The sequence below is a fragment of the Neovison vison genome, chromosome 1, assembly GCF_020171115.1.
Source record: "Neovison vison isolate M4711 chromosome 1, ASM_NN_V1, whole genome shotgun sequence".
In the NCBI taxonomy this organism is placed as follows: domain Eukaryota; kingdom Metazoa; phylum Chordata; class Mammalia; order Carnivora; family Mustelidae; genus Neogale; species Neogale vison.
In genome coordinates this window covers 198,850,630-198,864,501 of record NC_058091.1, presented here as the reverse complement: position 1 = coordinate 198,864,501, position 13,872 = coordinate 198,850,630, and the positions used below count along the sequence as shown (strand labels likewise).

General features: G+C 38.4%; 1 protein-coding gene across 6 annotated transcripts in view; it reads right to left on the bottom strand.

The window, feature by feature from the left end:
* KIAA0825 (KIAA0825 ortholog) overlaps positions 1-13,872 on the bottom strand; it is a 407,113-nt gene that overhangs the window by 134,548 nt on the left and 258,693 nt on the right. For 3 of the 6 annotated variants that reach the window (XM_044265471.1, XM_044265479.1, XM_044265517.1), the window contains one exon: positions 12,294-12,591. The exons of the other annotated variants lie outside the window; for them this stretch is intronic. In XM_044265471.1, coding sequence (XP_044121406.1) covers positions 12,393-12,591 — 199 coding nt within the window. In that variant the 3' untranslated portion in view covers positions 12,294-12,392. Of the gene's footprint in view, positions 1-12,293; positions 12,592-13,872 lie in introns of those variants that run through there. 6 annotated transcript variants of the gene reach the window in all.

Here is a 13,872-nt window from a genome sequence, read left to right as displayed (position 1 = left end):
TCTCTCTAATCTCTCTTTCCAGCTTACTTTTCTTCCACTTGAGCCAAATGGTACAGTCTCCTCAAAAGGTTATAAACTTTTCAGCCTTAGGATCTTTGCTCACGTCATTTGCTTTATGCTAACAACCATCCCTGTAAATTTTCATCCATCTGAACGTGGTTTCATCTTGCAATTCCAGCTCAAGCTCCACTTTTTCCAACATTTTATAACAACTCCCAACCAAAAAGAGAGACTGCCTTCCCTCTGGGTCCTCATGGAATCTCCTTCCATTTGACACTTACCCCACAATATATTGTATTTCATTACCTTTATTTTTTTTTTTCTGTCAAATATGGTAATATTGAGAGGAGGACCATTCCTTCATCTTCTTAATTTCCTTTAGTGCTTTTTGGAAATCTCACTTTCAGGAAATATGTGTTGACTAATATAATAGAGTCACTTCTTCAATTAGATACTAAGAATCAAATTTCTGTTCATAGACTAGAAGAGCTAAGGAGCAAGGAGCCTGGGTCATCTTTACTGCAGATAAGCAACTATTTAATTATACAGGGTAGAAGGAATGGAGATTTTAAAGGGTTTTTCTATACTAAATCCTTCAGCATCACTGTCACACAGACAAATTCAGGTGTTATTTATGGCAAAATGAAATTAAACTCAACCAAATTTATTGAGTGTTTCTGCTAAGGGCAAGACACTCAGGTCTCAGGAACTGTGGGGCAGTCACTCAATGGTCTCTGAGAAACTGACACAGTGCTTTCTATCTATCACATATGGAATTTCTTTTCTATTGTTGAACTAATTTAAATTAGAACATAAGCACTTGTGGGACAAAGAGTAGTTAATATGTAGCCTCTTTCTCAAGGAGCTTTGAATCTAGTATTGGTTTCAAAACTCAAGCAGCCTGATACTCAGTCACTGGGTTGAAAATAAAGGGAATTTAGTAAAATTCCAGAAGGAAAAGAAATTATATATTATGATGAAACTTAAAAGCATATGGTTTACATATTCACACAGAGAAATGTAAACATAAATTTAAGGGTGTCTAGATTTTTTACATATGAAGCACAAAGTTCCTTGGTAAAAACAAAGAATTCTTATGTCTTAAGATGGGAATATTCATTTTTTGACTTGTTCGATCAGTAAGTATCAGAGGGAATAACTGCATTCTCTCTTTTAATCAACGTGTAAGGACGGGCTTTCTGCAAAATGTTTCTTTCCATTTGTCCAGGGATAGACTCATGTGCTCAAACTTAAGTGGCTTTTGGCCACTTCTCCTTTTGGTGGGAGACGGGATGGAATGAAATCCTTTCCATTCAGGCTCTTCTCCTATTCCCAGAGGGAGAAGTTTTTGTCATAAACCACACCCCCGAACTTGGATTTAAAGGCAACATATGGGTGCCTGAGTGGCTCAGTTGCTTAAGTGTCTGACTCTTGATTTCGGCTCAGGTTATGATCTCAGAGATCTGAGACCCATGGGCCTCTGCACTGGGCGAAGAGCCTGCCTAAGACTCTCCCTCTCCCTCTCCCTCTGCCCCTCCTCCCCCACTCACACGGCGCACGCTCTAAAACAAATGAAAATCAAAATAAAAGCAACAGAAATCACATTACCAAATATCTCCTTGAAATCTTGAAACTGGCTACTTCCATTCTCAGCCACAATTGAACGCTCTCTCCATTCACTCGGCTATGGTCTGTTCTTCTATTACTCCCATTCATTACTCTCTTGCCCACTGTATTATAGGCTCCTTTTCAGTATCAACAAAAACAGTTTCTGTCATATCATCCTAAGCAATTAGCACAGGGTTCTGTACCCAGGTATTCAATAAATGCTAGTTAAGTGGCTGAAAATTTTAATTGAAAACACGGTGAGGACTGTGGTGTTGTGAGGATGACAGTGTGGGCTATGAGGATGTCTAAGACATAGTTCTGCTCCCACAGAATTGACATTTTAGCTGAGGAGATAGAAAACACATTCTCAAGTAACTAATCAAAGTATGATGTGCTTAGGGTCACAGAAGAGGTAAAAAGGAGGTGCCCCAAGAGCTCAGAGGAGGCAGAGATGACTTCCAGCTGTTCCATGGCCCGTTTCTGCTCAGAGCAGCGAGGATTACAGGATAAAAAGGACTGTACTTGTTGCAACTGGATATACAAATTCACTAGTGGGATGAAACTGACAAATGCACAGTTTCTGTTAAAATAAAAACCGGAAGACAGACATATTGGACCCAGAAGGGGCAATACAGTCAGTGCTGGACTGTCTGCCAAAGATAACCATGGTGCAGGAGTGTTTGGGAAAGGCTCCATGGAGAGAGATGCTCACTGTTAAGCCTTCAACAAGGGGCAGAATGACTAGGTTCAAAAGGAGGGATTCGAGGCAGAGGACGTAACACTGGCAATGTCTCAAAAAGGAAATTGAGACATTGCCAGTGTTACGTCCTCTGCCTCAGTCAAGCAGAGAGAGTCAATTATCATATGGTTTCACTCATTTGTGGAGCATAACCAATAGCATGGAGGACAAGGGGCGTTAGAGAGTAGTAGGGAATTTGGGTAAATTGGAAGGGGAGGTGAACCATGAGAGACTATGGACTCTGAAAAACAGTCTGAGGGGTTTGAAGTGGCGGGGGGGTGGGAGGTTGGGGTACCAGGTGGTGGGTATTATAGAGGGCACAGCTTGCATGGAGCACTGGGTGTGGTGAAAAAATAATGAATACTGTTTTTCTGAAAATAAATAAATTGGGAAAAAAAAAAAAAAAGGAAATTGAAAAGAGAAGATGCTATGCAGTTGCTTCTCTTTGTACAAATCAACTGTCTGGAGCATGAGGTATGGCTCATCAGTTCCCTCCAGTGAACCCTAAACAGGGAGAGCAAAGGAGAGTGGATGAAACCCCACATGGTATAAACAGCAGAGAGTGTTTGAGTCGCTCTGTTAGTGGACATATATCCCTGGACATCTTAGTCATTGACTAGGGAATGTGATGGTGTGCCCTCTGCTCCCTTGATCTTGCTGTCTCATATGAATCTGTTAAAGCCATTATCCCTTATTTTAACTCACTTCTGACCTCAGACCCATATGCCAGGTAATGGACATATTATGTGAAACTTTTATGAAACGATATGAAACTTTTATGAAACGATAAAGGATCCTTTTAATGGAAGATTAAAAAGTATTACAATGGTGAGAAAGAAATTTGACTGTATATACTAAGGTAATATGCATCAGGAAAATTCATGGTATTCATATTCTATCTTAAGGGAAAAAAGGGTAAAATGCTTTTTTTTTTTTTTTCTCCATAAACCTTCACACTTTGCTTGTTACAGCTCCCAGATGATGAACCCTTACATTTTCAGAACATTCTCACTGAAAAGGCATCAGACACTCCTCGGTCTATCTTTGGTTCTTATTTTGAATGGCTTCAGGATGTAGGCTGAATGTTTTTTCTTCCATTTCATGTTTTGTCATTGTGGTATTTGCAAAAAACCAGAGTTCTTATTGAGTTTAACGGTTTCATTTAATGGTATCTTTGTTTTTAAGTAGATTGTTAAGGACAAAAAATTTTTATTCATACTAAAATGCTATTATTTTTTGTTGAATGGACATAAAAATGTGAAAGTAACATGGATGAAAAAACAGTAGAACAGGTTCAACTAGTTAGCATACTACAATAAATTATGTCCAAGTAAAATTACTCAGAAGTAATTTTTCTTATCAACAAGCCATAACTATTAACTACGGTAAAGTTATCTCCAGAAATGATGTGGTAAAGGGAGAAAAGCTGACAAATTATTGAATAAGAAATGCATATGAACTCTATTCTAGAATTCTGTTATAACAATTTGGAAAGATTTTCAAAACCCATTATATATGATATATAATGAAAGCTTCTAGTTTCGTTTTGAAAAGCTTCTTGTCATTTGCTTATTTCATCAAAAAAATCAGACAACCATAAGATTTTCATAATGGGTTCCTTAATTGCACTTAATATGACTGACTATACAAGGAAGACACATAGGATCCATGTATTTATATCAAAATATCATGCAAACTGTGGTGCATATTAAAAGTATGCGGGATCTACTTTTGTTTTGTTAAAGTGTAGAAAATTTGTAAATAGCAAGGGTGACCTCCAGTGTGCAATAGGTTTATGCCACTGCATTTCTCAGTAACAGAAACCGTGCATTGGTCTACACCAGTTCTCTGAGAGTGCTAAAGATAAGGGGAAAGGGAATTTACTATGTCAAAATGAGTCTGTAAGTTCAAAGCAATTGCTTTGTTTCAGGTTGCTTTCTTTCTTTCTTTTTTTTTTTTTTTTTTGAGGCTTGTGATGTTGCTTGGAACCTGGAAACACAACAAGCATTAATCTATGGGAAAACAAGAATCCATGACTAATGAAAGTGAGATGACTGTTTCTCTTATACATGATCTAATTAGGGCTTACTCATTAAGGCTTAGATATAAGTTGAGTTTACATTTTTTGAAATAAAAATTCAAAAAGGACACCCTTTAAATGTACCACCCTGCCATGCAAATAGGCAAACCACCTGACGTAATTTCTAGACATGGATACTGACACTTACACCAAATAACAAACACCACAAAAATCAAACTTTAAAAGCTTTTCATAAAGTCTTCCAGATCAAAAGCTTTTCACAGTAGATAAAATTTCTTTTTATGAAAAGCTAATGGCTTGCCACATTGTATAATATAATTTATATTTGTCTCTAATCTCAACACAATAAAAACTATTCACATGAAAAGAAAAAGCATGATGCTTTCCTTACAGGCCAATCCAACATCACTCACTTCCACTTTTACACTGCGATAATACATATTATCCAAAACCATCAGGAGATTTTTCTTTGAAAATTTTTTATTTTCATTTCTGTACCTGATCAACAGCCTAAAATTGGGTGGGTGGGTGGGGGAAATGCGGTTTCTTTTCAAACCATTTTGCTAGTAAAATATCAAGTTCTGTCTTCGCTAAGCAGACCACACGAAAATCTAATTATAGGGGTGCCCACCAGAGCTCCTGCCTGTCACAGTCAGTGTCACTCAAGCTCTGTCACTCTTTCCATTAGGCATCTCTACTTTCAAAGGTCTAGGCTATGGACATGAAAAATTTGCTCCAGGCTGACTCTTGGCATAAAAGGTAGAAGGCTGAGAATGAATTGTTTTATGAATATTCATAACAATCAGGGTGGACTTCTTGAAGTTCCTAGACAGGGAAAATATAACATAACTGCATGTAATCTGGTTTGCGGACATATTTTATAACATACATTATGTGTGCATGAAGCATGTATTACTAGTAGAATATAATTAATGAATTAAAATTCACATTGGTGATAATATGCTCTACTTTTAATAAACTATAAAATCCCCAAGTATGGTGTAATCTAAGAAATGATAATTATTCCTTTGGACTTGTTATGATCTATCATGTCAGAAGTCTGCATGCTACCTGCTAAGATTGTCTGAGCAGGCCCTGACATGATGGACCCTAATGGCTCCAAAGGAGCCATTATCATCTATTGTGTCAATATTTTGTGTGCTAAAGAGGATCCACAGAAGAGTTTTAAACCAGGCCTTTGCATATCAGACAGTAATGATGACTCAATCTATTATGTCAATAATATGGAATAAAAAAGTCATTCCCCTGAATGTACACAATTACAGTCGTAGGCGTGTTTTGTCAATGATCTGCTTAGAATATTCTTTGAGTACTCTCAGAAGACGGCATTTTAAGAATCTTGCTAGAATAAGTTTTTTCTCGTCCTAAAAACTGGCTTTTGAATGTCATTTTACATGTGTCAAGTATCACAAAAAGGTTTGGATCAAAATTAAATTCACCTGAGCAAAAAAATCTTCACAGACTCCTTTTAAATCATTAGATTCTCCAGGCTCCCCCAAAACATTTTAGGCAACTTTGTAAATAAAGACAATGACTCCTACTTTCCTCCCATAAGGAAATGAATCAAATTATCAATGCAGCTTTGACCTCAGCCCCCACCATTACATGTAGTTTCCTCAAGGGGCTCGATGTTGAAAATATGTCAGTACTCAACACATTCTACATTTTCTAATCAAAGGAAGAAGGCCAGATATCAGAGTGTACGTCAATTTTTGAAGATCTCATTATAAATGATTTTATTTTTGGAACAAGTAATTTTTAAAAATATACTAGAATAATCTACTTTACTTCTCACATTAATCTTAGAATGTTGATTATATCTTTGAAATACTAAGAATTATTAAATGATACTTAAGAACACAGAGGGTATCTGTAAAATATGTAAACAAGAAAAAGCATGAATTACGTCCCATATAACTTCTTTCAAAGCAACGTTTTAAGATGAGGGCAAAGAAGGTAACTTTCATGGATTCATAGTAATATTATCCTAGTTATTTGTTAAAAACTCACACTGGCAAAATGCCAGCTATATTCATGCACTGAGTCGAAGATCAAGAATCTTAAAAAATATTATCAAATGCCTTACATTTAAAATAGGAATTTGAATAAAATGTCTCCTTTTGTAATTTTATACAAATAGGTGAGGTATCATAAAAAGTAGACAAGGTGCTTTTTTGTGTGTATTGATTTTTAAGAAATTGTTCCTCAGATGTGTCAGACATGCCTAGATTTTTGAGTAAAAGAGTATTTTCTTCTTTTTAATCTTGGCTCTGTTCTTTTAAAGGAATGTTTTGGCAAAGTCGGCAAGTTCCTTAAATGAAGATCTTTTTTTCCCCCTTCTGGGTATCAGGAGACCATTTTAATTCACTCACCCGCTAAATTCTCAAAGGGACTGGTGTATATGGTAACATAGGAGCCAATATCCTAGCTATCAGTTTTCATACAGCCTAGCTGGACCTTTACATTACGGCTGCCCCACATTTATTGTTCTTTCATTGCATCTGTCAGCATTTCCTGACAGCGCATTATGGAGCACATGGCTACAAAGTCAGTATCAATCAGTCCACGATCATGCAGATATAAGTAGCAGACTATTGATAATGGACCTTAAATCAGATCATCATGGTTTAAGCATAAGATTCTTAAAAGGCAGCAATCTCACGGGATCTCCTACTTGCCTCCACCTGTTATAAGCCCTACAAGCCAGTCTCTATTGCCTACCACCTACGACTTCCCCAAAGGGAAAGAAAAAAAACAAAAACAAAAACAAGATCCATTAAATACACATGCACCGTAACACGTTTCACCATGTAAGCTGAAGCATGAAGCAAAGATGGCAATTAATACAACTTTCACTCTATCTCTCTAAAAAAAAATGTGCAGATGTATGGTATCTCCCTTTCCACTAATGAACACCCCCCACCCCCGCCAACTGAGCCCCATATACACCTCACATTGACAACAGCAGTTTTGTTGTGCTTTGGAAATGTCTTACTTCAAAAGCATTTCAACTTGATATGGCCATTTAACAAGCAAAGTGAGTGAATTCATTGAGTTTAGAGGTATGCTCCACCGAACTCAAGGCACCATGTTAAAAACAAAGGCATCTAATTTTTCCCAGACATAAATAATAAAACAAAACAGGAGTTGCATGCAAATTTAGTAACATAAAATTTAAGGTGATAAACAGAATGGAGGCTGGCTTCTTGTTTAGTATTCCTTAGTTATCACCATAATTGCTGCATGTCTGTCATCACTAGCAAAAGAAAAAAGTGTCTTTCTCAGCTGCTCCCCTACTTGTTTTGTTCGCTGTATTCTTGTAAAGTGGGAGAAAATAAGTGTCATTTAATGAATAGTGCTATTCTTTGTCTGACAGCTTCATATCTGTTAGGTGTAGGAGGCCTAGTACTTTCTTTTTCTGATAATGTTTTTGACAGTGTGCTAAATTCCTCCCCCAAAAGGCCGGCGTGTATATTCTGCTAAAAGGGGCTTCATCTATCCTGAATGGGTGCCCTCTTTTAACCCCCTTCAGCTTCTGTTCTTACATTAATTGAGCTGATCAGATTGAGCATATGAATTTGTCTTTGATGTATTCGTATGTTTAGTTGACGTTGCTCTCTCTCTCATTGGCAGCGGACAGAGCTCTCAGACAAATAGGACTGTTGCCATGGTAACAGGCAATAGCTAGGGATCTCTTGAAAAATATTTTTATTTCAAAATTCAAACTGGAAAATTCTCACTGGATATGGTTCTCAGTTCTAAACGTGTCATATCTAATGATGAATGCAATTAGGAATCCCACCAGTGTTTTAAATAATAAATTAGCCTAATTTTCTAGGCCTGGCATGATGACATACAAATACTAAAAAGGCGTCTTCTTTTTTAAAATCCATGACAAAGGACTTATTAATGACTTTTGTTCTTAGGATTTCAAATTAAAACGGATGGTAGGCTAATGATAGCGCTTTCTATCTGCTGAAAACCAGAGGCCTAAAGGTAAACTTATTTATTATTATTTTTTTTAAAGAAAACACTTCAAGCTTCTCTGATATTTGGTTATTTCATAAAAAAAAAAAGCAGGTGTAGAAATCTTTCTATAAATGTTGAAAGCTATAGCAGTTGGTAAATCTCAGTGGATAAAAAATGCCCATGGCCATTTTTAATTACTGAGCACGAAAAAAAGGAATGGATGGTAAACATAAGTTTTATAGATCACTATCATCTTACAATGGTGGAATTTTCAAATTCCACTCTTTTATTTGAAATAAGAAGAAAAAACAGCAACAAATACTTTGATACATAATATAAATTCTAGTTATTTTTAAAACAATTTATTCATGATCAGACAATTCCAGTTATATTAACTATTATCCCCCCTGACAAGTGGGGGCCTTGGATAACAATGAAAACCACTCTAAGTTGGACAGTTTCAAGAATCTGACATTATATGGAACCACAATATTGTTACTAAAAACAAGCCAAATTTTTCTATTCCTTAAACTCTACAATTTAACACTGTTCCATTCTTTGGTATCTGTTTTTCAAAACTGTGTTATATGTCAAACTATGGAACTTAGATTTTTGACTTAACTAATTGGCAATGGTACATTAATTTTGAGTTATCATAGTCCACACATTAAAAGGAAAGCAAATCTTACGTATATTTTGGATTTGCCTGAAGCAAATAGATCTTCCTCAAACTTTAGAACATCAGCGCAGAAAGTAAGCAACAGTGAGGTTAAATTAAATCCAAAAGGTAGTGAGTGTCTATAATACTTGAGTGTTCCCCTGTTAAATACAGCTTTACATCTGTACATATAAAATAGTTTGTGCTTAAAGCAAAAGATAGAAAAAAGCTAAACCGAAGATGTCAGCAGTTACTAATTTCTATTCTTTCACTATCACCCTTTATATAATAATCTTGTTATTATGGTCAAAACAGAAGGGCTATTTTAAGTTTCCTTCTAGGTTATTCCACTAAATCATTTGAACTATTACTTTTTCATCAAAAATTGAAGTGTAGTGTTTCCCAAATTACCTTCCCCCACACCCGCCCAAACACCCCGTTATATGAAAAAGCGCAGAAGACTAGCAAAGAACATCTCAACTTCACTGACAAGTGAACGCTTCTCCCCTTGACTGTATTCTGGTCTATTTCATTGAAAAACCCGCAGTGACGTCACCTCATCCAAACTGACTTTAGAGTTCACATGGATAGCTGTGGCCTCCTGAAGCTCTCCTGGAGCGTGGGCACATACTGGGAAGACCCAGGCATGCACCCACCTCACCTGGCCGTCCCGAAGGTCAAACCGAAATAGTTCACTCTGAAGAGGATATACCATTTCTTCGTCAATAACGCTTTTTCTGAGTTGGGGAAGTATGTCTTCTTTGCACTATCTCGGAGCGATTAAAAACCATTTTAAAGGGTATCTTTTCTTGGTTTGGGAACTACCAAGGTAATTCATAGCCATCACCCAAAAGCCAAAATAAATAAATAAATAAATAAATAAATAAATCTATCTATCTATCTATCTATCTATCTATCTATCTTCCTGGCATCCCTTCAGCTCCGAAGCTAACCACCCCACTCGAAAAGAACCACCAACTTAAAAATCAGTAATTGGTTATGTATCCTTTCAGACCTCTTCTTACTAAAAGCCATTTTGAGAGCACTTTTCATTTACCTTCTACCTTCTGACCCATGATAATAAGTGGTATGAGAAAGGAAAAGGACAGCAGAAAAATTTTTGATTCTTGTTCTGATGTCTACACTAGGTAGTAACACTGGAGAAACAATACTATTTTTCTCAGTCACAATCAACAGCCAAACTCTGGAGCAGGGAGGAAGGGAACTCCGTTCCTGCTCCACCACCACCATGAGCATCCAAAAGCTGGAAAGCCGCAATCCTCCATGTCCTCCCAGGCTCCCGGAGTCTGAGTGCCGCTGCCCTGCCCGGATGTGACGGATCATCCGGAAGTCAGAATGCGCACCCCTCACCCGACTACCATATTGCCATGTTGGGTTGTAGAAGGAAAACCCTGCCTTTTAGTTTTAAAAATATTTTGAAAATACAAAGCAAGATGATGCCAGTTCCTTCTTTTGCTCACCAGCACAGTTCTACTACAAGTACACAGTGGCTCATTGACTTTGGTGCTCAAGGCTTAAATCCGCTCCCTGGTCGTCCGGCAAGCCAAAATAAAAGCTAAATAAGTTGTTACTGAAACCTCTGCTGTATTCCAGAACCCTCAGAAAATACAAGGCAGCACCACGCAGTGGAAAGGGACCTAGATTTGGAATCAGAATGACAGGGTCAGACATTTCTCACTAGCACTCAGACCTTTATCGACCTTCCTGAGTTATAACATCTTCATCTATAACATAGGGACCATGGTATCAGGTTCCTCCTAAAGTTATTGTGCAGGGAAAATGAGGTAATAAATACGAATGTTTTAAAGTGTGCTTTAAATATACATAACTTGCACTTGAACCCGAAGTTCTCTATATTTTAAAAACTTAAAACCAAGCATATTGGTTTTGCTATGTAAGCTAGGTTTCTCCATAAAATCTTCGAATTTATACTTAACAATCATGGATAACTAATGTAATTTTATAATGTATCACCTTACAATATAAAATACCTTCAACTTTAAAACCTATTACTTATTATGGAAAGTAATTTTCTTGTATACCATGATTAACTTAAAAATGTCTAATTCCTATGTACCATTTTTTTCTGCAGTGGAATATGCTTTTGAATTCATTATTTTAGAAAGTAAGAGAAATTACTCAAAGGCAAAAAATTAAATGTTCTGGAATGCCTGTGTGGCTCAGTCGGTTAGGCCACTGCCCTCAGCTCAGGCCATGGTCCCAGAGTCCTGGGATTGAGTGCCGCATCGGGCTCCTTGCTCCGCAGGGAGCCTGCTTCTCTCTCAGCCTCTGCGTGCCACTGTGCCTCCTTGTATGTGCGCTCACACGCGCGCTATCTCTCTCTGACAAATAAATAAATAAATAAAATCTTAAAAAAAAATTAAATGTTCTGATTCAGTAAATTACAATTACAAAAATTGCTTAAGAGTTATACATAATTTGATATAAAATTTCTACCTTGCCTATTTCAGAAAATTTAATTAAGCTCCATCATTAATTATATCTCTTATAGAGGATAGGTAAACATATATACTATATCTATGTATATATAGGAGATAGAAAATTAGGCAAGATGGCTTTAAATACACAAAGCAGCCCCTCAATTATAAGTGGATTATATCTGAACATTTATTGTAAATTGCTTATTAACAACTTGGGAAATATCTTCTCACAGAAATGACACTAATATGATGTGGTGGGCCCAGGTTACCCTGGAAAAAAAATCCAGCTGACCATAATTTACCCCAGAGATTAATAACCTTACAGGAACAAGAATTTCTTTTTTTTTTTTTTTTAAGATTTATTTATTTATTTGACAGAGAGAGAGAGAGGGAGACATCACAAGTAGGCAGAGAGGCAGGCAGAGAGAGAGAGGAAGGGAAGCAGGCTCCCTGCTGAGCAGAGAGCCCAACATGGGACTCGATCCCAGGACCCTGAGATCACGACCCGAGCCGAAGGCAGCGGCTTAACCCACTGAGCCACCCAGGCGCCCCAGGAACAAGAATTTCTTATAGATAATACACATCTGCCCTTGCTGGCAACACCAGGTTCTTTCACTGATCATTGGAGAGCTGGAAAGTCTGAGTGGTAGAACAGGCTGAGCTCAGAGTATGGAGAGCAGATGCCAACTTACTTACTTTTGGGGGAAAAAACCAAACTCAAAAGATCAGGAACAGGAATAAAGAATGGTGGCAGAAATAGCCTTCTATCTGCTGATATGTAATAAAAGGTTAATAATTAAAGCTAAAAGAACACGCAGTAGCAGAACTAAGCAGGCTGGGATTTGTGGGCTGAGAAGAGGTAAAGGAATTAGGACGGAACCAGAAGCACTGGCACTACAGGAGCAGCAGTAGGAGGAAAAAGAGGGACTGGCTTAGGAAGGATGTTTTCCTCCTCATACCACCACAATTCTGGTCCCCCTGGAGGTTGTCCTGGGTCAGGCATCCCTCAACCCAAGAGCAAAGTGAGAAGCACCAGGAGGAGCCTGTGAGGGAGGGAGGTCCATCTGTATAGATGGTAGAGCTGGAGCCAGTCCTGCAGGAGACAAGGAGAGCATCAAAGTTCATGTGCTATGATTGGAATGCAAAGGGGTACACAAAGCTACAGTGTGTCTAGGAATTTGTGATCTCAATAACAAAAGCAAGAAGGACCCAAGAATGGACAGAGCATTTAATCTCTCCCTACCTCCAAGCCAAGCAAGTGTGTTGGGATGCCACATTCTCCTAGCTCTCTTCCTACTCCCCTGTCTTCTCTCAGTGACCCAACAGCATCGTCCTCCTCCCAAGATCACATCCCAGTGCCTGGGGCCTCAGGCCTCATTCAGAATGTCCCTCATAGGCTCCATCACAACTTATAAATATCCTCTGAACTACCGTCACTGCCACAATAATTCCGCTCCCAGTCATTGCTTTAACTTCCACGTAACCACATCCATCTCTTACTACATCTTCCTAGAGGTCTTTTTTTTTTTTTTTAAAAGGTTTTGTTTATTTATTTGACAGACAGAGATCACAAGTAGGCGGAGAGGCAGGCAGAGAGAGAGGAGGAAGCAGGCTCTCCACGGAGCAGAGAGCCCGATACGGGGCTCGATCCCAGGACCCTGCGATCATGACCCGAGCCGAAGGCAGCGGCTCAACCCACTGAGCCACCCAGGCGCCCCGCTAGAGGTCTTAAATGCATCTCCAACACAAAATGTACCGAAAATAATTCTTTTTTTTTTTTTTTAAAGATTTTATTATTTGACAGAGAGATCACAAGTAGTCAGAGAGGCAGGCAGAGAGAGGGGGAAGCAGGCTCACCGCTGAGCAGAGAGCCCAATGCGGGGCTCGATCCCAGGACCCTGAGATCAAGACCTTAGCCGAAGGCAGAGGCCCAACCACTGAGCTACCCAGGCACCCCCGAAAAGAATTCTTGATTTCTCCCCAAAATTCCATCCTCCCTAGGTTTCCTCCTCTCACTAAATCACACCCTCATTCTCATAGTGGTTCATGACAACAGCCTGGGAGATATCCTTGATTTGTTCCTCTCAAACTTCACATTCAATCCATCAGCAATCCTTCAAGTTCTAGTTTTCACGTGGTTTGACTTCACATCATCAAAATGGCTGCCAGAGTCCAATCGCTTCTCAACACCGCCGTCCCTGCATTCTACTTTTTCTCTTCTACTCTTTCACCCTTATGGTCTACTTTCATAGCAATCAGAACAATGCTTTGAAGGTACAAGAGTACACTCTCTTCAAGCTCAGTACCCTCGTAAGACTTGTCATTACATAAGATCAAAGCTTTCCTGTGTGATTTGACCTCTGGTCACCTCTTT